General features: G+C 33.2%; 1 protein-coding gene across 1 annotated transcript; it reads right to left on the bottom strand.

Annotated features, from left to right (window-relative positions):
• Window positions 1-4,913: 4,913 nt before the first annotated feature.
• Window positions 4,914-7,529, bottom strand: LOC122297423 (beta-1,2-xylosyltransferase XYXT1-like). The gene is made up of 3 exons (XM_043107472.1): window positions 6,983-7,529; window positions 6,252-6,734; window positions 4,914-6,176 (listed from the first exon to the last, which is right to left on the bottom strand). The coding sequence occupies exons 1-3, from the start codon at window positions 7,119-7,121 to the stop codon at window positions 4,939-4,941; spliced, it is 1,860 nt and encodes a 619-aa protein (XP_042963406.1). The 5' UTR covers window positions 7,122-7,529; the 3' UTR covers window positions 4,914-4,938.
• Between the last annotated feature and the right edge of the window lie 18,607 nt (window positions 7,530-26,136).

Below are 26,136 nucleotides of genomic sequence, written 5' to 3' on the forward strand. Positions count from 1 at the left end.
TAAATGGAGAACCTCATGGACTAATGTTCCTATTAAGAGGGTTAAAGCAGGGTAATCCATTGTCACCCTACCTTTTCCTAATGTGCACTGAAGGATTGATCTCTCTACTGCATCACTCAAAAGAATCAAGAACAATTAAAGGCATTCAAGTGTATAGGGGAGCCCCTCGAGTTAATCATCTACTATTTGTAAATGATAATTTGATTTTCTATCAAGCAAACATGGAGGAGAATGTGAAGCTACAACAATTATTGGAGGTATATGAGTAGGCCTCTAGACAACAAGTCAACAAAAGTAAAACATCCATGGTGTTTGGTAGGAATGTTGAGCCTAACCTTACAGATAAACTTATGTATCTATGGGGGGGTGAGCAACTTTCACCAATATGGCAAGTACTTGGGGTTACCACCAATGATTGGACGTGATTATTTTTTTTTTTTGGTTTTTTCCCAATCTTAGACATAAAGTGTGGTAGAAGCTTCAATGGTGGAAGGAGAAATTGTTGTCTCAAGGGGGAAGAGAAATACTTATAAAAGCTATGGCTATGGCAATACCTATCTATACTATGAGCTACTTTAAACTCCCTAAAATTTTATGTGAAGAATTGTAAAGGATGGTTGCAAAGTTCTGGTGGGGACATAAAAAGAAGAGGAATAAGATCCATTGGGTTAGTTGGAAAACTTTGTGTGAATCAAAAAGGGATGGTGGCATGGTATTCAAAGATCTTATGAATTTTAATTGAACTCTTTTGGTCAAGCAGGGGTGGAGGATAATGCCTGATGAGACTAACTTGTTGTATAAAGTTTTTAAAGCAAAATACTTCCTAAAACAATTTATTTATTTTTTTTGGGTGCAAAATTAGGTAATTTACCTTCATATGCTTGGACAGACATTTGGGAATCGAGGCACTTTTGAAGGAGGAATGTAGATGGAGAGTGGGGAATGGGAAAATTGTAAGGATATGGCAAGACTACTGGTTGCTTGGTCATAAACCATTGATATAGATGAATGATGCATATATGTTCCAAAGCAATGTAGACTCACACCAGAATTGTGCTTTAACAGTTGATCATCTCATTGATAATAGTACAAGGTGGTGGGATATTGGGAAGGTAACAACCATTTTTCAACCTATAACTGCTGTAGAAATTCAGAAAATCATCATTTCGCCTAGAGATCATGAAGATAAGTTGATATGGGAGAAAAAGAAAGATAGAGAATACAGTATTAAAAGTGCTTATAAACTTCTATGTAATATGCATAAAGGAATTTAGATGGATAAGAGCTTAAGAACTGCAAGCCAACAATGGGAATGGAAAGAGATGAAAATTAAAAGTCCCCAACAAAAGTCAAAGTCTTTAGTTGGAGAGCTTGCAGAAATGGCTTACCTACTTTGAAGAATCTAAAGAGAAGACATGTTTTACACGATTTCAAATGTGTGTTTTGTGGTATTGAGGAAGAAGATCTAGTGCATGATCTATTCTATTGTCCTCATGTTGCTGAAAGCTGGAATAAACATCTCCCAAGTATGTCTTATGTTGGTCCTGCTGGAAGGTGTTAGGAGGTGCTGTCATCTGGGATTTAGACAGGTTTATATTGTGACAGATTATCATATCCTTGTTAATTGGATTAAAAAGGGTGACTGTAATATCTAGTATCTTGAGTATTATTGGGATGAGCTTCAAGTTTGCCATGAATGCTTGGATTATAGTGTGAGCCATGTCTTTCGAGAAAGAAATGTGGTAGCTAATTATCTTGTGAAACAGTGTGCAAGAGATTCTAATATACAGTTGATTGAAGATAGAGTTTCTCTTCCCCATAAGTTAAGAGGTTTGCTCCAGATGGATAGACTTGGTATTTCCTATATGAGGATATCTTCGTGAGATATGTTTTCTTTGCTTTTATTTTCTTTGGTATTTTATATCTATTTGCATTGGGTTTTTTTATTGCAAGTGGTTGTTTAAGTTTATTTTCCTTGTCTTTATGTTGTTTTGGAACATTGTAATTTTCAACTCGAGTCTATGGTTTTTTTATGAGGCGTGGGTAGTGGTATTTCTGTAATACTTGTAAACCCCCATGTTTTTTTATTGTAATTATGGTTTTTCCCCACAAAAAATGAGGGCAATCAATAAAATTGAGATATTGTCTTCTTCTTAAAAAAAAAATGTCTTCTATTGGTCAAGTAAAAGCTTTTACTGATCTAGCTAGATGGGCTTGGGACAAAGGTGGGATACCAGACCTGGAAATTTTTTTTCTCATTGCTTGGGGTATGTGGTACAGAAGAAATAACAAAATGTATGAAGGGAATGATATACTATCTGAGCAAGTAGTTGTGCATGCTTTGTCTTTGCAATAGGAGTTTCATAATATGAGACGCCTCCTCAACAAGCTAAGTAAAATATATTGTTTTTGGTCTCCTCATCAACAAGGTGTTTTGAAGCTTAATGTAGATGGTGCCATATTTGATTCTCAGCATTGTGCAGGGTTAGAGGTGTTTCTGTGAGATGATAAGGGGAATGTAATATTGGCAGCAAGTAGGAAGGAACAAGAGGTAAATGACCCAATAGAGATAGTGCTCATTGCTATTTTTATAGGCTTACAGCTATGTATGCATATAGGGATCACTAATCTGATGGTGGAAACTGATTTGTACATGATGGTGAAAGCTATACAAACTGATTCTAGTCCCATGTCATTGCTGGGTAATTTTCAGAATGATACTATCAAACTTATAAACTACTTTCAGACTAGCAGTATTCAATATGTTAAAAGACTTGGCAATATAGTTGCAGACAAGTTAGCTCGACATGCTTTGTATGTTCTTGATATGTTTGTTTGGTGGGATTCAATCCCAAATTTCCTAGTATTAGATCTTTGGAATGATACAAATGGTTAATACTTTTGTTGATGAATAAAGTCGTTGGTTTTCCTACTAAAAAAAAAAAAAAAAAACTAATTAAACGGTTAGACTTATCAATCCTAATTAATTAATTCGTGATGATTCGTGCCTAATTCATAAGTTGTATGTGACAAATAATTTCTAGTTCTAAATGTGTGGTGACTTCTTGTCGTTTCAAATTAAGTTTGAGATGTATATGAATTAACTCTTAATCTATTTAGTTCAATGCTAGATCCTCAAATTACATAATTGGACCTGTACGTGCATCTAGCTTGAGATGATACTTAGTACCAGATTGAAAGCTTGTTAATTGGGACGAGAAAGTAAATTTATAAGAGGTGGGGCCATTATACCCTTACAAAAATAAATAAAGAATCTTTAAAACTTTAAAAAATCTTTTTAAATATTCAAGTCAAAAGTCTCTAATGATAAATACTTTTATAAATATTATATACATTATCCCCATAATTGTTATGGAATGTTTAGGGCTTACAACTCATAAATGTATATAAATCTTTAGATAAATAAAGGGGATCTTTGTGGTTTGTTTTAGTCAAATAATTTCATGTGTTTTTAATTAAACTATTTACTCATCGTGTGGTTAACTTTTAAAAAGATCATATCAATCATACAGTCATAATTTTATTAATAAATTTAATTATATAATGAGCAGCTCTACAACCACCGACTTGGACCCGAATTTAAGTCCTGACAAAGTGCAAAATATTTTTATTTTTATTTTTTTCATGTATATTTAAAATACTCTTAAATACTTTTTTTAAAAAAATAAAATTTATAATATCAATAAAAAATACTTACTTAATTATTAAATAAAAAAAATTAAGTGTCCGTCGAAATAATCGATCTTATGTAATTGATATTCTAACTCATGTACAACCTCTAAATATGACATATATATGACAGAGAAAGGTTTGCTTTACTTTAATTATATATTCCAAAATATTGTTAAACAGATGCTTGGAACCTTATAAATAATCATCATGTAATGCTCATTTGTTTCCATTTGTTGGATGGGAAAAAGCCATTTTGAGGGCCTGAAGAACTGCCACTTGAACTTTATTGGTAGTAACTAAGAAAAAAATGCCATTAATTTGGGTTTTTTTTTCTTTTAATTTTTTAAATTTTTATGAAGAAATTGCTAATAAGAAAAATGTAAAGCCCTGCTGGTTAATGCAAAAGTGAGAAGGAATCGAAGATGAGATTAATTATATATCAAGAGTTGCTCATTGTTGTGAGTATCTTTGAAGTAGATAACCTAACATTGACTAGAGATCACAATGCCTTGTGTTGTCAATTTCTTTTGCTCTTTTACCCAGCCTGGTGATCCTGAAGTGGTTTTATTTTTTATTTTTTGTCTCTACAACAAATTTAAAAATCAAATTAGAGTAATGTTACGTATAGTTGTGGAATGCGTAAGTGCTGTATAGCCACTTTGAAAAAAAATGGGATCTATTATTAAAAAATTAATTTTTTTTCCATGTGAGTTCCATATTTATTCACTTTTTTCTAAGTGATTATACGACACTTGCATACTCACAACTGCAACTATCTTTTTTCTTTTTTCTTTCTTAAATCCCTTTTAAGTTATTGCTCAAACTTGAAGATTTGGAATAGGAGAAAGGCAAAAGAGTAAAGTGGAAAAAGATTATCTCAAATAGAGACAGATACATGATGAAGTAATCCATATATGAACTATCTATCATTGTCTCTTCCATTTGAGGGAATCTTTTTCCTTCTTTTCTTCTCTCTTTTCTTATAAAATAAGTTACTGTCAAAACGTCTGAGGGCCTCAACAACTTCATAATTCATGTCTGTGTATATAAATAGTACATATTCAGAAGTTTCTTATGCACTCACAAAAATCATATTCTATATATCAATGCCTATTCTCCATTTTTCCTAGAAGAGAAGGCTTTGAATAAAGGACATCTAACATATTTTTGATCTCCTATACATATCAATAAGGAATAAAACATGCAGAAGACATCATGAATTGGTATCCCAGTGAATTGCAACTTCTATTGATGCAGAAGCTCAAGTGCTTTCAACAAAGTTGGCCTAAACCTATTCACATCAATTTTAACGTTTTGTTTATTCAAATATACTGACTTAAATGCTTCCCATCCTTGTTTCTGGATTGAAACTGGATCCCTAAGAATCATATGGTTGGGGGGGTATTCTTTAATCAGAGTACTCTCTTCTATGCTTATCTTATATTCCAAGTACTTCAAGTTCATATCCTTTGAGGGCCCTCCAAAGTAATTTGTTGCCAGCCATTCAAATCCCCCAAAAGGAACTACTTGGATTAGAATTGCATTCATGGGGAGGAAAACAAGGTTAGTCAGACCAGCTCCATGAACCCCCATCAGCACATCACAGGAATTCACAATTTCTGCAAATTTTGAAACATCCATGTTAGCCTCTGCAACATATACCTTGAATCCCAAGCTTCTTGCCATTTTAGTGATTTCCTCCACGTTTGTAAAAGCTCTTGTTCTTCTTCTTGAGAGGATCAGAAGCCGGGGCCTTTTACGCAGACCATTTCTCAGTTTGATTGCAGTAGCTTTCTTTAATGCATAGGAACTTCTCAAGAATTCTCTGAAGTTTCTCATAGAGTAGGAATATTCTGAAGAATCAATGCTCAACTCTTTCTGATTTCGTTTTAGACCAACTATCACATTTGGAAAACAATGAACTTCTTCTTCTGTGTCAATGTCGATCAACTCATATCTCGACAACTTCTTAAGGATTGCTTGGAACTTTGAAACCCACCAAGGTCTTTTGTCGGTAATAAGAAACTGAACTTTTCCATTATATTGTCGAGAAGTTAAATATAGTGGAATAACCAAGTCAGTAAAATCGTGGAAATGGTTTCCTGAATATCCTCCTTGAGAAAACAGGATGGCTGGAACACTCTGGTTTTTGCTGCATTGAGGGATTTCCTCGTGACCCAATACTGATTTTACTGACCATTCCCTAACAAGATTCATTGCTGCTTGGTCACCTTTTCGAGCATAAGGTTTTATACTCCACGAGTTATTGTTTCCAGCTAAGATGCTCATTTGAGATGAAACAAGGAAAACGGAAGAAGATTTTCCTTGAACTCTTACATCCCCTTTTATTTCACAAATATCTCCTCTTGGTTTCATGAAATTGCACAGTGGCTCCACTTTCTTTATCACAGACTCCGTTTTCTTTGCCACAGGCTCAGTTTTCTCCATTTCAGGTTCCCTTTTCTCCTTTCCGGTTTCTGCAACTGAAAATGAAAGGAATCTTGTCATTCATGAGTTCAGGTAAATGCATTTGCTTGCCAAGATTGATCAAAGTTTACCTTTAACTGTTTCTGGGAAGCTGCTTGTATTCTTTTCAGATAACTGAGTCATAGGCACCGAGGGTGGAGAGGGGGAGGTGCTCGCATTCTTTTCTGCTAACTGAGTCATTGGCTCCAACAGTGGGGATGAGGAGATGCTCGCATTCTTTTCTACTAACCGAGTTGCTGGCTCCAAGACTGGGGATACGGAGTTGCTCGCATTCTTTTCTGCTGCTAACTGAGTCATTGGCTCCAAAAGTGGGGATGTGGAGATGCTCGTATTCTTTTCTGCTAACCGAGTTATTGGCTCCAAGAGTGGTGATGCGGAGATGCTCGCATTTTCGTCTGCTAACTGAGTCATTGGCTCCAAGGGTGGGGATGCGGAGTTGCTCGCATTCTTCTCTGATAAGTAAGTAATTGGCCCCAAGGTTGGCGAAGGGGAGCCGCTTGTATCTCTGATAATCAGCATTTTGAAACCAGCAGCCATAGACAGCTTCAAGTTCACTGTGAAACCAACACAAGATAACAAGACACAGTAAATTGCCTACTCAAAACGCAGCATTATAGCACAGATCATCAAAATCATGATGTATTTAATACTTAAATTTGACCCAAAAACTCTGCATGTAAGGACGTTCAAGTTAACACACATTCAGAGAACAGTTGGAAATATCAAAGTAATTTTGATACTTTTTTATTTTATTTTATGAAAACTGGTATATAAGATCAAAGTTCATGAACGAGGTACTTACAAACGGGTAGAGGACCCAAATAAGGCTTGAACACAGTGCAAATGCTCAATGCAATCAGCAGACAACCAAAAAATGCTCCATATCCGAATCTTTTCCGCTCATGCTTACTAAAGCTTTTGGCAAGTAGACCATTGTACATCGTTTTAATTGGAAGCCAAGCACTATACCCGCTAGATGATGATCAGTTTGAAGAAAATGAACAATATCAGAAGAATGAGGCTTTGCTTTAAAGCCTCCAAATGAAGCTAGCTAGCTAGATAGCCTCTGAATTAATAAGTCTAAGTCGACGGTAAAGCATGCAAGATTTTTGAATGCCATTTTGGTTGACAATTAGAAGAGGTTGATGAAGGGCATTTTCTATGAATTGTTGCTTCCCACGAAGTAGTTAGCTCATGGAAGCTTTCAAAAAAGATAATAAAATCCAACGGATGAAAGGGACTCTCGGGTTGACTGTTGAGACAAACATCTCTTTCCATGATTGCTTGCTGGGGATCTTTCTTGCATATATTGAAAGGAGCAGTAAGTCGTGGATTCTACCTTCCAAGGCCTCGACCAACTACGTACGCTTCGTGGAAATACATGGATTTCATAGTTTTTATGCAATTACTAAAACAATATTGATACATTCAACGTCTCAAATTGAATAAATTCATGGCCTAACTCTTTCACAAAACCGGTTCAAAGAGAAATATTTACTCCAACCTTATAATCATGTCCAAAATCAGCTTGTCCACAGACAATGTGAGATTTATTCCTCAACTCCCTCCCTCATGTGTAGGTCAGTATTTTTTTCTGATTCTTATCACAAGGTAAATAGTGTGAGTCTCCATTCGTCTTTGTGACAGGCTTTGATATCATGAAAAATTCGTGGAGCAGTACTGTTTTCTCAATTTTATTGACCCTCCATTATTTATCATTTAATATTATTTGAGAAATTTATTTGAAAAGCATTGAATGCTGTAGGGTTTGTATGATATATCTATATATCTTCGTACAAAATCAGTTACCAGGTTATACATAGAGCTCATGATGATCTAGAGGCCGATTATCTTGATTCACTTTTCATGAATTATATGTGACATTTTTCCAAACAAAATTTAATAAGAAAAAAAAAAAAGAGCAATTCAACTACTCGAGCAATATTTTAATCTAGTAGGTAACCACATAATTAAATAAGGCCATCCAAGCTTGAAATATATGCCTTTAGAGTGATTGAAAGACTGATAAAAACGCTGATTTGGTTACACAAATTAAAACCATATTATATCATCTCATCTTATATAATCATTACAGCTTTTTCAAGTTTCCACACAAAATATAATAAAAAATTCAATTTTTTCAAATCTCAAAATAAAACTAATATTATAATAATATTTTATTCAACTTTCAATTTAACATCTCATTTGGACTGTGTAACCAAACTAAGAATAATCAGAGCAAGCGAAAGTATTAGTTAGAGACTTAGACCAAGCTCAACTGTAGTGCTATTAATGTGTGTACACATATATATTTTATGAAGGAATTAATTAGTACTAGAATCCACATAAAAATAAATAAATAAATGCTGCATATAGAAGATCATATATTTATGTCGGTCGAAAATACCGAATCGAAACGATGAATTTAAACGTGGAGCCATCAAAATAAGTCGTAAGGTAGGAGAGGAGAAGGACATTTGAACAATAATCTTTTGTCTCAATGTTGGTGGGATGCATGATACGCAGGTTTAGTAGGAGTGTGCATTTTAATTAATTGGTTTTATTCTCAAGGCCGATTACGTGTGTGCCATAAAATAATATTCAATCCTATTTTTATAAGTGTTGGATATATCTCCAAAAGAAAGAGTTGTTAAGGGATTGTTGTCATAGAGATTATTAAAACTACCATTGTACCCTATATATATATATGATTCTCAACACTCTTTTTATTTAAATCTCTCTCTCTCTCTCTCTCTCTCTCTCTCTCTCTCTCTCTCTCTCTCTCTCGATATTGACAACTTTGAAGCACCTACCCAAATATATATTGACTTTATTCTGTGAATTGGATCAGAGAGTAGCTAGCTAGCTAGGAAAGATGTATCTCATGTATAACAAGCGAAGTCAATGTTAGGTAGCAATGGGGGGAGCAAGGGAAGTGATAATTAAGCTGTAACAATGAACCACATTTCCTCTTTGCTTACCTAAACTTTTAGATATATAATACCTCAACGATATTAATGATTGAGAAATGTTGTTTTTCACCCAAATTCTTCTTACTTTCGACTACATGAGTACTGATTGATGTGACACATGCATTTTAACTGGCTATTCATTTAACTGGTAAATATATGTAGCCACGACACATGTACGTACCGCATCAAGCTAATATGGTTGTAAATTGTAAAATTTACAATGAAAAATATTAATATTGTTCATATATAATTGTTTATTCATCTAAAAAATTGAGGGAAAAAATCATTTGATCAATTAATAATTAGTGCGGCCTTTTCGTTTATTAAAGTCTTTATTTTAATGCCCACCAAGATTTTATTTTGTCTTCCCACAATTATAATAATAACATGATTAATAATGACAAATGTAAATTACAAGCATTGATGATCAGATCAATTGAACGGTCTACCTGCCAAATTATTTTGTCTTGCTATGATTGAATCTTATGGATCTTCGGGCCACTTAATGATGACCATGAGTAGTCTAGTAATTAACAACTATACTTCCCCACCACATTAAGAGAGAATCAAAATGTAAACATATTGGATATATATTTAGGAAAATGAATTGTATAAGCTCATGGCGTGCTAATTTCATGTAGATCGACATGTTTAAACATATATGTTGGCATTGAGGGGGAGAGAGATGTTTGGGAGAAGCTTCTAATATTGGGTATATGATGTAGTTTATTTCGTGAAAAACAATAACGATGACAAATAAGTGAAAGTAAACATAAGCAAATCAATCGCTCGACACAAAATTAACGTAGTTTGGTTACGTGCCTACGTCTACAAAGTTGGAGAAGATTTTATTATGTTGAGGAATCACAAAATATACTTTGGAATGAAATCTCACAATTCAAAACACACAAACCGTACTAAATTGTTTATTAAATGCATATTTATAGTATCATATCGTGTAAATCCTAATTTTACTTTTCTATGTTATTAGCTCTAACGGAGTATCGAGTGCTCTTAGAGTAAGATCTCCATCCAATTCTCACTTAAGCCACTTATTGCGTAAATGTTGAGCTAACTTTTTACCTGATGCTTTTTTGACAGCAGAGAATGCCAAAATATTTTCCCCACAAGGCTTGGCCACGTTCACTTCAACTTGCACCTATCACCACCAGCCTCCTTGAAAATTAGGCGCCGGCCAACTCGCCAACAAAACTAAACTCCAGCAATTTCATATACAGAAATCCATGTTAATTGTTAACTATTTGTTATTATTTTTTTGTTTATTCGCCATGCCTTTATTTGTTTGCATGTGAAAGTCTTCAGAAAACATGCTTGAATTGTGGAGCGAGCCAGTTTTGTCTGTACGTAAGAGTAATTTACTTGTAATTGGAAATAGTCTGCTTTGTCAGAATTGATTGATTTCAACATTTGTTTGTACGTTATTTATAGTTTTGACTTGGAATTTTTAGAAGGGGAGATTGTTAAACTATTTGTACGTGTTGGAATATTCTTATTGTTAAGACTAGTAATTCATTGTTTAAGTTATCATTGAATATGCAGGTTCGAAATCGGCTCAGAAAAGTTCAAGAATTAATAAAACCAAGTTTGTGAGCGATACGTCTCGTGAGATAGGTGACTACCAAATGTGTACACTAAATGTGCAGGTTAGTACAAATGAGGTGTTTTCTTCTTCAATAATTTTTTAAACATTCTTAACCATTAAAAAAAATAATAATCACTTCCATCCTTCATCGTTAAGAAAAAATAAAAAAATAAAAAAAAAATATGATAGGACACATTTTGTGGGTATATTTAGTAGTCATACTATATATCATTTTCCTTGAGACATATCATGGAAATACCTTAACTAATTGCATGATCAACTGAAAACACCTAGCTAGGGAGGAGTCCCGTTTGGATCAAATGCTCCATAAGTAATGACTAATTGGGGCAACTTCAACACATTTTGATTTCTATATATATTGAAATTAAGGATGTTTCTGATCATCCGTTTTTGTAACTATAAAAAAATTGTTTATTTACTGTCAATTATTTCCTACCAAAATGACTATTTTCTGTTAAAATTAATTTATTCTCATCACGAATAGTTATTTTCATCACAAATAGCTCGTCATAAATACTCATTTTTATTGTAATTTAAGGTCTCCATATAAAAAGTTATAAGACTTGAATTTGGATAAAGTATTTGCAAACTTTTTTATTAATACACTATTAATGTAGAAGCTAATATTATCACATTGGTGTTTTGAAATTTGTATGAATATAATATATTTCTGGGTTAGTAGTACTCGTGCTACATACCAAGCTTATTTATAGCAAAACTCTAGTTTTTAATGTATTGATAATTTTCTGTTTTGGGGTTATTACACGATTATTCCATTTTTTTTTTAACCTTTTAAACAATCATGATAAGGGTTTTGGCTGAAAAATATCCCCTCAACTTCTTGCCACGATTTTTCCATCCCTTAATTTGTTTGGTAACACACACACATATGCAAATATATATATATATATATATATATGTAGCTAAATTGCTAAAAATACTGATCTGGAAACCGATAAGCTGTATAGAGAAAGAATTAGGCTTTATTTGGGAATACAATTATTTTCATATATCTCCATACTAACTGCTTTATTACTATTCACAAACAGTTTATTACTATTCACAAATTCTTTATAATTACTATTTAAAAATTATTCACTATTATTTATAAAAGATCTAAGATATTCTTAACATTGAAATGGAGTCTAAGAATGCCGGATAATAGTTCGAGCACATGGATATATATCATGTGTACGTGTTCTAAAAATAATCTAGGAGTTTGAAATATTTTGGCATGATGCTGCATGAAAGAAAGAAAATGAAAAAAGAAGAAGAAAATGATGTACTAAATCGAGATGCTTATGCTCTTTCGAAAGAGACATATATGCTCCAAATTAAACAGTACTCATAGGTGTTTGTCGATTATCAAAAAATAAGATGCTTAGTACGTAAGAGAGGCTAATCATTAATATAAGCAGCTTGCTATATATATATATATATATACGTGCAAGTCATTGTCCCTGAGCTACGTAAAATAGGCTTACGTATGACCATGCAGCACGTAGTAGTTGGGTCGACTCAAAATTTTTATTTGGTTAGTTCCTTGTGTTAGCCTATTATCACAAGACAACCGGCAAGTGTGTCATGTGCATGAATATATGCATATTATTTATTTATTTATTTATTGATATTTTTATTGGCAACGTATAAGATTGGGGATTAAGAAAAATAATCACTTTTGTACAATTATTCTTACTAGCTAGCTAGGCTCCTACTAGATCTCTTGGTTAAAAATTATATTTAAGTGGCGTAGGTTTTATCTCACTTATTGGGGATTGACGAGATCAATAGTTGGTGACAACAAAGGATCATCTTAATTGAGATATAGATAGAAATGAAGAAGATTTTACTATATTTAATAACCAACATTTAGGGCTCTTTTTTAATGTAAACTATCTCATCTTACTTCAAAATTTTTTATAATTTTTTTCACAAACATTACTTAAACATAAATATTACTTTTCAATTTTAGTTATTCAACTTTTTTGTCTCATTATTATCTAATCATTACAATTTTCTTAAACTTTCAAACAAAATACAAAAAATAATTTAACTTTTTTAAATTTCAAAACAAGAATAATATTAACAAAATTATATTATAACTATATTTTACTACTATTTACGCATTCTTCATCTTAATTCATATTGATAATAATATATGATGTATGGTCTACTTCATTTATCTTTCTCTTTTTCACTTCAATCCCTCAAATTACACTATAATTAATAATAGATTTTTGCAACGAAAATTTGCAATGGAATTTTTTTTCCTTGCTAAACTAGACCCTTTTTGCAATGAAACTCCATTTCTCTTTGCAAATTGATGCAATTGCAATGAAAAAATTTCCTTGCAAAATAATCGTTGCAAAAATCTCAAATCTAGAATGCTAATTCATTTAGTAACAATTTTGAGATAATAGCAACAATAGTGATTCATTGCAAAAAGTTTCTACCAATTACCAACATTTTCTTTTATTGTTACAAAAATTTTCTACCAATTACCAACATTTTGTTTCGTTGCAAAAAGTAAAATGCACATCAGCAATGATTTCATTCTGTTGCAACTCAGTTGGCCTAATTAGCAACAACATAATTTTGTTCCTAACTCATTTCCAATGAAACAAATTCGTTGCAAAAGTATTACTTTTTTTTACCAACGAAGCAAATTAATTGCAAATTAGGAGACATTTGTTACAAAATGGTAACCTAGGTAAAATATTTACCAACGAAATTTAGTTGTTGCAAATGTCTTAGTGCCAATAAATCAATTTCATTGGTATCATCATTTGCAATGGTATGATTTTGTTGTTAAAAAATAATTACCATCAATTTTCAATTTATTTACAAAGAAAAAAAAAAGAATGGAGTTAAAATTAAATTATCAATGATAAGATTTCATTTCAAAAACTATCTTTGTAATGAGGTAATTTCCTTACTAAAATATTTTAGCAACCATTTCATTCCTAGCTTGTAAATGATAGTAGGAGAATAATAAAAATTTATTACCAACAACCTTTTTTTCTTGCAAAAAACCTTTATTTCCTCACAAAAATATTTTAACAAAGATATAATGACTTTGCAAAAAGAAATTAGCAACGGAATCATTCTCCTTGCAAAAATAGATTTTCAATGTTAGCAACGAAATTATTTCTTTGTAAAAATATTTTACAAATGATATTCTATCCTTGAAAAAATTAATTACCAATGGTTATCATTTCCTTGCAAAGACACTTTACCCACCATATAATTTCGATGCAGATAGAAGCTAAGCAACGATTGCAATAATTTCGTTATTAATGTGTAAATCTATCTAACCGATCATACTAATTTTATTGCTAATGAATCAATTGCAATGAAATTATTTCATTGCCAAATAGTTAAAGCACATTTTAATAAGGTATTTACCGAAATATATTGCATATGAGAGAAATAAAAGTGTAAATGCTCAATCAAGAGGCCAAGTTGTTGCTTTCTAATTTTTCATTTTCTTTGGGCTATTTCTCTTTTGCATCTAGGCCAATTCTGCATCATATAGCTTCAAGCTTCAAGGTAAGCCTCTTCCAGTGGACCCCTATGACTTCTTCAATTTCTATGGAGAAATTTCTATTATACTACAATTACTTTTGCTTATGGAATAATAAATACAATAATTGACATTTACCTACTACTCTTGTTTTACAATGCATTTATATTCATGATCAATAGCGTCTGACTTTGACACAGTCCATTGCTAGTCATCTAGATGTTCATGCATGTTCTTGTCTTGAAAGTGGAGATCGTTCTCATCTGAAGCTATCAGCTCAATTAGGAGATTATTAGTTTTGGTCATTAACTACATATAGCCATGGATCCCTTCCAAGTATTTGATAGAAGTATTCTGAGTAACCATGTTACTTTTCAGCTGCTATATATAAAATTCAACTTTCCAAGTATTTAATATTTTGTCTAATACAAAATATAACAATTATATAGAAAATCACATATAAAATATAATAGTGTGAATGTTCAATCGAGAGGCAAGTTGTTGCTTTCTAATTTTTCAATTTCTTTAGGCTATTCCTCATTCTTAAATCTGACTCGTTATCAAAGTTTGTGGTTTACATAAAATACTCCTTTGCATCCAAGCCAATTCTGCATCATATAACTTCAAGGTAAGCCCCCTCCAATGGACCCATATGACTTCTTAAATTCCTATAGAGAAATTTCTATTGTACTGCCATTACTTTCGCTTATGGAATAATGAAACAATAACTGACATTTACCTACAGCTCTTGTTTTACAATGAATTTATATTCATGATCAATAGCGTCTAACTTTAACTCAATCCATTGCTAGTCATCTAAATGTTTATGCATGTTCTTGTCGTGAAAGTGGAGATTTTTCTCATATCAAGGCGTGAACTCAATCAGAAGATTAATAGTTTTTATCATTAACTACATATAGCCATGGATCCTTTCCAAGTATTTGATAGAAAGTATTCTAAGTAACTATGTTACTTTTCAGTTGCTATGTATAAAATTCAGCCTTCAACTCTTTAATATTTTGTCTAATACAAAATATAACAATTATATAGACAATCGTATGTAAAATATAATACTGTGAATGCTCAATCGAGAGGCCAAGTTGTTGCTTTTTAATTTTTCATTTTCTTTAGGCTATTTCTTATTCTTGAATATGACTCATTACCAAAATTTGTTATTTATATAAAATACTCTCTTGTATCTAGACCAATTCTGCATCATATAGTTTCAAGGTAAGCCTCCTCCAATGGACCCTATGACTTTTTTTAATTTCTATGGTGAAATTTCTATTGTACTGTAACTATTTTTACTTATAGAATAATGAATACAACAACTGATATTTACCTACTACTCTTATTTTACAATGCATTTATATTCATGATCAATAGCGCCTGACTTTGACTCAATCCATTGCTATTCATCTAGATGTTCATGCATATTCTTGTCTTGATAGTGAAAATTTTTCTCATCTAAAACTGTCAACTTAATTAGGAGATTAATAGTTTTGGTCATTAACTATATACAACCATAGATGCCTTCTAAGTGTTTGATAGAAAGTATTCTCAGTAACCATGTTACTTTTTAGCTGCTATATATAAAATTCAACCCTCCAAGTGTTTGATGTTTTGTCTAATACAAAATATAACAATTATATGGACAATCACATATAAAGTATAATAGTGTGATTGCTCAATCAAGAGGCCAAGTTGATGCTTTCTAATTTTTCATTTTCTTTGGGTTATTTCTCATTCTTGAATTTGACTCATTACCAAAATCTAATGTGTATATAAAATACTCTCTTGCATCCAGGCCACTTTTGCATCATATTGCCTCATGGTAAGCCTCCTCCAATGTACCCCTATGACTTCTTCAATTCCTATGAAAGAAATTTTATTGTACTGCAACTACTTTTGCTTATGGAATAATGAATACAATAACTGACATTTATCAACTGCTCTTGTTTTACAATGCATTTATATTCATGATCAATAGTGCCCGACTTTGACTCAATCCATTGCTAGCCATCTAGATATCCATGAAAGTGGAGATTTTTCTCATCTCAAACTGTCAACTCAATCAGGAGATTAATAATTTTGGTCATTAACCACATACAACCATGAATACCTTCCAAGTGTTTGATAAAAAGTATTCTGAGTAACCATATTACTTTTCAGCTACCACATTTAAAATTCAACCCTCCAAGTGTTTTATATTTTTTCTAATACAAAATATAACAATTATATGAATAATCACATATAAAATATAATAATTGTATTTATTACCTGGCCAGCGTGTATGATTAACTTTATATAAGTTCTCATACATTATTAGAGTTACACAAATTAAGGGGGTGAACCCCGCATCGTTCGTTTAATACAACTAGTCTTTTTGTATATTGGTCAACAATTATTGTCACAAGTAACATCACACCTGGGTACTAACTTAACTACTAAGAAAAAGTTTTCAACATACCTTTTCTACTTAAGTGAACTATGTTGTTGTGTTTTTTCGTATTTTTTGTATCATTCTCTATAAATCATGCCACTATTATGTTTATAATGTTTTGTTACAACGCCTATATGAGGACTCGAATACGGACAAGAGTTGGATTAATATTATAGATAGGTATAGAAATCAAGTTTATGGTGTGGGAGTTCAAAACTCTCTCAATGGCCCGAGATCATGCATATGGAAGCAATGTTATTTGATGTCCTTGTAGAAAATATCTTAATAACTATTATCATCCCATCTGTATTGTCGAAAAACATCTTTTTATGCGAGATTTTGATCAAAACTACACACGATGGATATTCTATAGTGAGATTGAGGATTTTGTCACAATTAGTATCCATGACGATAATGACCATCCCAATGAGCATGGAGATTATGTTGATGACATGGAAGACATGTTGAATGACATGGGTTTGAATAGAAAGTGTTTGCATATGACTTGGTAGAAAGCATCTAGGGTTTGAATAAAGCCCGGATTTGAAAAGAATAACCAGAGAAAATCATGAGAAGAAGATTTATATTTAAGCATTCAAGAGTTATAATAAAATAAAAAATTGTTACCTTTGTGCTTGGTGGGAATGGTTTTTCTCTTTAAAATTTGTCTAGCCATCGTGAACAAAGTGAGGGGGCGGGCTTTCAAATGATGGCGCTCAGACACTCTAGGTTCGGGAGTATTTAAAAGGAAGTCGGTCATCTAAAAGATATGAATTTAATCACCATTCAACCATCATTGCCTAAAGCACCGTTTGGTCAACAAAGTGCCATTGCTCTATTCAATAAGATCTATTCAGAACTAATGATGCAACTCAAGTTCCAATATTCAAACGGATACCACTGGCCAGTCTGTTTGATAGACTCTGATATAGCTATGTAAGTTCTCCTTTTACAAGGTGATCAAACGATGACTGTTCAGCTTGCTCTATTCATCCACTTATGGTCTGTCTGTGTAAAATGATGGATTGGAGAGATGGTCAAACGACGTGTTATTCGGCTAGCTCACAGACTGCACCCGTAATTAATAAAATAAAAATTCTAAAAAAATAAAATATTTTCTATTTTTAGGATAACATTAGGGCTAATTTACTAGATTTATAATTAAGTATTATTCATTGAAAAATTCTAGCTGATATCTGGGCACAAAATTAATGATGAAAAATTTAAAATAAATTTTTACCTAAAATGAGCCAAGCATTTATACAATATGGGGTAATAATAAAGGAAGTCCAAATATTGTAATTTACCTAAGATATGGTCACACAAGAGAAACAAAGCACACCTATCCAGAAAATATTGAAAAGACTATATAAACATCTACATAAAAAACACTCTTACTATTCAAATTTCTCTGAAAAGACTAATTCTAGGGTTCAATTGTTTTCCACTTCAGGCACTTACTTATTTCTATTGTAAATACAACATTTCTCTAGTTCGCATTTGTAGTGAAGAACAGAGGGTCACAAAAAATCTAGTTAAGTTAGGAACGGTTCTGAATCATCCAAAGATTTGCCCAACTCTAATTCATTTCATCTTCAGTTGAGAGATATCCGGATTTGGGAGTCATTATGGTTTGGCGGGTTCCGTAAGTTTAGTAGATGAGACCTTTGTTTTAGCCATCAACAATTAGTTTTAGTTTAAAATTCTTTGTCTACTACGTGAATCATTGTTTATTTCACATTAGGTGGTTTTGCACATACATTTAACAAAGTAAGATTGTGACGGGCTTTTGGCAGGACAATTTCAAAACTTGCACAACCGCCTATAGATTGAGTAAAGGTATGAGTTTTTTTTTTTTTGTGGAAATGATGCCCTGTACACATTATATAAATATTAGCTTATTTTGTCTCAAGACTTAAGTTACTATTCTTGTATCATGTCATAAACGGAGCATACTACACCACCAGGGTAACACAACTTTAGGGTTACTTTTATTAGGGTTAAAAGAGTAATGAATATATATATATTCATTCCTTTTTTCAATTGGAAGTTTGCTTTCATTGAACAAATAGCCAAATACTATATCATGTTGAAAGCTTGTTTGTTGGTGCTATGTCAAATAGTCCCTAATCATAGTATATGGATAAATATATTAGTATCATTAACATCAAAGATCCCAATACTTTAAATTAATTCAAGAGTCAACATGACCATATTTTGAGGCAAATATATATTATTGCATTGAAAATAGAAACAACCAACAAGGTAAAGAAGAAAGAGAAGGTATAAGATTATTGTAGAGATTATTTATACACTCTTAAATTTAAACCATTTTTTACAAACTCCAATTTCTTTTGAAAGAACAAAACAGAAAATTCCTATGAGACATGATGGGTTGTTGTTTTTGTTGTGTCTTTTTATTAATTATACTTAAAGTAATAATCAAAGACATTGGTAATATAAACTATTACCATTTATGAGATTTGTGACTTAATTGTTGCTAGCCAAGCTTGTGGTTGTGAGGCCCACAATGTTATGAGCCCATCCCTTTAGTTTTGTTATGAGTCCAGGTCTATTTAAGTCCAAATAACAAATATGCTAGTATGGTGATCAAGTCTTAAGAATAATTCCTGGAAAATCGAATTAGGGGATAATGTTATCTAAGTCATTGTCGAGTAATGAAGTATTTTTGGTTCTATTATTTTGTTCCTTGTATTTGGGCAACTAAGTGTCAATTTGTTAGTGATTGTTATCTTTAAATATTCTCTGGATGGAAAATGAAGCAGAGAATTGTTGCACAGCTTTATCTTCCAAGACTGATCATCTCAAACTAATCAACTTATTATTCTAGTTATATTTTTTGTTACTTTATTACTAGACTACTCATAACATTAATGTGCCTGATCTTGTAGGACAATTATCTAAAATAATAAAACTTAAATTTAAGGAAGTAAAAGATATGGTGGGCGACAATACCCGTGGAGGAGAACTATGTTCCATCGAGGGCAACTTAGTGTACGACGACGAAAGCCACAATGGAGACTTTATGCAATGCAACATATTAGGAGGCCATGTGCAACACGAGTAGGAACAGAAAGCACTGAGTCAACATTTGTAGCATCAGATGATGACTTAATAGAGCCACCTAATGTTGTTTATGAGAGTAACTTAAATGATACTCCCATGGTGGAAGCTGCAACCACAAACCACCCCGATGAGCCCGATAAGCACATTCATATCGCCATGCTTTGAAAATTCTTTCAAATGGAGCATGATGTACATATAATTGATAATAATGATGTAGATATTCATATAGAGTATTATGTGAAGAACTTGTTTGTATTGTGCTTTTATATGTAGCTTAACCAACAAGGAAGCAAACTCGTCGTGGGGTAGCGAGTGGGAGGATGTTTGCAAATTTTCATTCTATGGGGCCCTTCTACTATTGATTCTTGAGGGACATATCTCACACTCATGTAATAATGCAAAAATTTATAACTGTTGAGTGCCATGGATGGTGACGCACCATACAAACATGATGCATGTTAGCTGGAGGTTTGATCCAAATGAGGAGAAAGAAGAACTAATTTAGCATGTCAATGTGAGTATAGTCACACCTATTTCCAGCATATAATTTATGAGTATACTATTTTTGCTTAATCCCCCATAATAATTTCTTACGTTACATTATCAAGCATATTTCATTCTAGATTGGGAGAACCTGAGTCATAGAGAATGTGTAGAATTACAGTTATAAAGTAGTTACAATGCTTTTCATCATCAATTGTACTCAAAACATAAGAGAAGCAATATACATGCAACAGCCTTGGCAAAAGGGTCAACAATGGTGGATGCACTAGTGTGGGAAAAGTTGTGTGACTGATGAATATCTCCTGTCTTTCAGGTAACACATAAATCATATCACTTTTAGGGTTAGTTTAAATAAATTAGACAGGTGGGGATAATGTCCCAATTTCAAGTCGTATATACATAAGCTGTTTTTTAGACTGAATTTGTATGAAAGATATGTTATGCATTAACATTGTATGATAGAAAAAAGTGCAAATTTTGATTAAGTATACTAATTCATTTACATAGTTTAGATGACTTAGAAATTATCTAGTCAAAATAATATGAATAGGGAGAAGGCATAATCAAATCATGTTGATCAGGTTGAAGTCATTTGTCAGGTTGATCGTAAATAATGTAAGGAATTTCTATTATATATAATATCTCTAGCTATTAAACATGCGTGTACGAGTCATTATAACCATAATGAACTATAATTACTTTGCAACGTGACATGATCAACAACTTGGTAGGTTTTTATAAGTTATCTTAGTGGTCTGGCAAGAAAGAGAGATTTGTTACAAAGCACAGTGGAGACAACTATGTAAGCAACATTAACACTATCATCCATTTAATTTATTTGTGTTAAAAGAATATTTATTTACATAAGATATTAGTACTCTTTGTATAATAGAGTCAAATAGTTTGCCTATGGAAAGATAAAGATGTAGCAAAGGAGGTCATCAAGGAGGTGCAAGGGGACAAATCTGGGTATATCCAAGGGTTGGGCCGTCTAGTTGTACCTGAATCAAAACTAACCTCTCATTTGGTCACCAATCTAGTACAATAAGTTGAGAGCTATAAAGATAAGTGCGATGAATCATAAGGGCTTTGCAATCAGTTATGGAGAATTAGAGTCTCTATGAAGAACACATAAGCCTGAGGTTGACCTAGATCATGGAGTCTCAAAGAGAACCTAGAAGTGATTCATAGGCAATTTGACATATTTCAAAAAGACATGCAGCGAATTTTGGCCAAAGGTAAATATATGAAAATTCTAGGAACATATGTTATTTTGCACATGGTTCATGAGATGGTTTGGAGACTAGTGGTCTTTTTGGTCACTGTCCAAAGTTTGGCTATGTATACAGTAGATAGATGCATGAGAAGAAATAGGGAATAAGTTATTTTGATAACTGAGGAAAATGATGTAAATATGAGGTTGACAATGGCTGATGTAGATTATTTTGTAAATGTCACATCACTATAGTTGGACTTAATGTTAGTCAGGTGATAAATGTTAGAATTAGTATTGGAAGTTAGGTTAAGGTAAGAACTACATTTATATGCAATTGCTTTTTGGACTATATATATAGGGTAGTTACATATTAATGTTTTTGTGTGGTCGAGCATGAATAATTTCCTTGATATTGTAATGGACTTCAATGAAATGGTGTATATAGAATGCTTGTATGAAGGCTATTGTGCTATAAAATTAATGAAATACATGTCTTGTAGGCATGTGATTGTGGAACATAGAGAAGTCAATATTATTGTAAGAACTAATGATGCATTTTCTTGTGCATTATATGTTTGAAATTGATATGTTTGGATTTATTAATGATATAAGAGATCATATGAGATGAGATTGTAAGAGATCTGGTCAATCTAATAGTACATTTTGTCAATAGAAGGCCTTAAATTATGCCTTGTTAATAGCTATTAATCTAGATTGTATATGCTCTCACAAATAGGAGAGGAGATTTAGCTTACCGTGTATAGCTTCCTGAAATCACTCTATGTAAATTAGCTAGCTTACCATATATAGCTCCCTAAGATCACTCTGTGTGATTAGCATGTACAGATTTACGTTTCCTTGTATAACTGGCAGTCTTGCCTATATAATGAATGACCTTCTCAAAAGAGATAACAATTTGAATCATTCTCTAAGAAATCTCAGTTGGAAAGGTCTGTGGCCGACAAAGCAACTTGGGATGCCAAAGATAATCAAATCATGTCCTGGATTCTTGGTTCTATGGAGCCACATCTGATTCTTTCTCTGCATCCTCATAGCTCTGCAAAGGCTATGTGGAATTATCTCAAGCAAGTTTATAACCAAGACAACAATGGTAGGCGCTTCCAGATTGAGTTGGCCATGGCTAACTATACTCAAGGGGATCTATCAGTTCAGGACTACTACTCTGGTTTTCTAACTTTGTAGAATAATTATTCCAACCTTGTTATAGCCAAGATCTCTGCAGAAGAATTGGAGGCAGTACAACATGTACACATAATTAGCCAAAGAGACCAATTTCTAATGAAATTGAGGCCTGATTTTGAATTTATTCATGCATCTCTAGTAAATAGAGATATTGTTCTGGTTTTGGAGGCATGTTTTGGAGAACTCTTGCATGAGGGACAACATCTCAATACTCAGAATATTATGAAGCAATCTCATGTTGCTTCTAATACTATCTCAGTTGCCTATGCTACTCATGGCAAGGGGAAGTGTCGTGACATGAGCACCACACAGTGCTATAGTTGCAAGAAATATGGCCATATTGCCCCTAACTTTCCTAAAAAATTTTGTAATTATTGCAAGCAACCAGGGCCCATTATTAAAGACTATACTATTCATCCTTCACGATCCAACAAGGTCTATCATGCTATTGTTATTGGTGACTTACAGCCAACTATGCCTGCTACTACTACTGCAACTTCTGCTGTTGCTTTAGAGCCTCTAGCCCTTTTTCTAACTCGAGAAACAATGCAAGAAATGATTGTGAGTGTATTTTCATCATTTGGACTTCAAGGTACTGGGTCTTCATCTCCCTCTTGGATCTTAGACTCAGGTGCTTCTAATCATATGACTAATTCTCTCCATGGTTTAGGTAATGTTCGATAATATTGTTGCTCTTCACATATTCAAACAACCAATGGTAGTGCTCTACCCATTGTGGTAGTTGGTGACGTATCTTCTTCCTTTTAAGGATGTGCTTGTATCATCTAATCTCTTTGTGAATTTAGTTTCTGTTGGCTAGCTTGTGGATCAAAATTATGATGTACATTTTATTCACGATGGTTGTGTTGTGCAGGATCAGATGTTAGGGCAATTGATAGCAAAGGGGCCTAAGCATGGACATCTCTTTTCTCTACAACTACCTGTTCCAAGAAGCTTACCTTCTTTCTTTGTATTATCTTTACTTTGTAATAAGTCTAGAGTTTCAAATAAAGTCTGTTATAAGCGCCTTGGTCATCCTAATTCTAGGTTTCTATCTTATTTGTTGAAATCTGGTCTATTGAATGATAAAGAGCATTCTTTGTCCACTATGTTTCTTGATTGTACAACTTGTAAACTTGGCAAAAGTAAGACTTTACCCTTTCATCCTGAATGAAGTAGAGACACCCACAGTTTTGAGATCATTCAAAGTGATGTTTGGGGTATTAGTCCTATTATTTCTCATGCCCAACACAAATATTTTGTTACATTTATCAATGACTATAACAAATATACATGGGTGTATTTCTTGCGGCACAAATTAGACTTTTTTCATATGTTCAAACAGTTTTTAGCTCTTGTTGACACTCAATTTTGAGCTGCTATTAAAATTCTTCGGTTCGACTTGGGTGGGGAATATATGTCTCATGAGTTCCAATATTTCTTACAATCTAAAGGTATACTCCACAACAATCTTGTCGATATACTCCACAACAAAATAAAGAAGTTGAAGAAAAGAATCGTCATCTTTTAGATGTTGTCTGGACTATGCTCATTGAGTCTTTGGTTCCTCATATGTTTCGGGTAAAAGCACTTATTACAGCAACCTTTCTTATAAATAGACTTGCTTCCCAAGTTTTGGATTTCGAGTCTCCATATTTCAGGCTTTATGATCACAATCCTACCTACACAAATCTTCACATTTTTGGATATGTATGCTTTATGCATCTTCGCCCACTAGATAGAAACTAGCTTTCTACCCAATCCATCCGTTGTGCCTTCTTGGGATATAGTGTCACACAATAGGGCTATTTATGCTATGATCCAAACTCTAATTGGGTTCGTGTTTCAACGAATGTGCTCTTTTTTGAAAACCAATGGTTCTTTTTTACTTCTTCCTCACTGGAGTCTTCCATTGCTTTTTTGCCTTCTTTTGATGACACTTTTAGTGCTCCTAGTACTCAGATTGAGAGGTTCCACTAAGCATGGTAAACCAACAGAAACCTCTAGTGCTACCCCCTTCTGCTTCTGTCTTGCCATTTGCTCCTTTGCACCGCTTCTCTAGAGTAGTTGGTCCTCCTGACCGTTATAGATTCCCGTCACTTATGGTAGGTACTACTACTTTTGCAATGTTTGCCACTTTATCTTCTATTGTTATTCCTACTAGTTACTCACAGGCAGTCAAAGAGAAATGCTGGCAGCAGGCTATGTAGGAGGAATTATGTGCTCTTAAGGCTCATAAGACTTGGGAAGTGGTGGATTGTCCTGCAAGTGTGACTCCACTTGGATGTAAGTGAGTCTATTTTATTAAGGTTAAGTCTATTGGTAGTTTGGACAGGTACAAAGCCTACTTAGTAGCTCTTGGAAATAATCAAGAATATGGAATAAATTACGAGGAAACTTTTGCTCAGGTTGCCAAAATGACCACTATCCACACAATTTTAGCTATTGTCGCTTCTCAAAATTGGGGTTTGCATCAAATGGATTGTGAAGAACGCCTTTCTTCATGGAGATCTCAAGGAAGATGTTTATATGCATCATCCTGCAGGTTTAATTTCCACCCCTACTTTGACAGTGTGCAAGTTGCATTGCTCCTTGTATGGTCTCAAACAGGCCCCTCATGCATGGTATGAGAAATTTACTTCTACCCTACTCAAGTTTGCTTTTCTCAAAAGCAAGTATGATGCATCTTTGTTTCTTCACAAAATTGTGATTGTTGTTGTCATTCTCTTGGTATATGTTGATGGCATAATCGTCATAGGTACTAATTCGATTCTAATCTCCCAATTAAAGCAATATTTACAGGACTCTTTTCACATGAAGGATCTGTGATCTCTTACGTATTTTCTTGGTCTATAAATTACTACTGGTTCATATGGTATTTTTCATTCACAACACAAGTATGCCCAGGATTTGGTGGCTGCTGCTAGTCTACAAGACTCTACCCCTCTTGATACACCCATGGAACTTAATCTCAAGGTGTGCAAAGAAGAGGGTGACTTTGTTATCAAACCCTGTACCCTATCATACATTGGTTGGCAGCTTGGTCTATCTTATGATTACTAGACTTGACATTTCCTATGCAATCCAACAGGTTAATCAATTCATGGCTTCTCCTCGGCACCTTCATATGGCTATAGTTCGAAGAATCATTCGCTATGTCCATGACACAGCTTTGCGAGGGCTTTCCTATCTTGCCAGTACTTCACTTCATCTTGTAGCATATAATGATGCTGAGTATGTCGGGTGTAGTTACACTCAATGTTCGACTATGAGTTGGTGTATGCTTCTTGGTCCAACTCTTATTTCTTGGAAAAACAAGAAACATGACCATGTTTTTAACTCCTCTACTAAGTCTGAATATAGGGCCATGTCCCAAGTTTGCGT

The sequence above is a fragment of the Carya illinoinensis genome, chromosome 15, assembly GCF_018687715.1.
Source record: "Carya illinoinensis cultivar Pawnee chromosome 15, C.illinoinensisPawnee_v1, whole genome shotgun sequence".
Classification (NCBI taxonomy): Eukaryota; Viridiplantae; Streptophyta; class Magnoliopsida; order Fagales; family Juglandaceae; genus Carya; species Carya illinoinensis.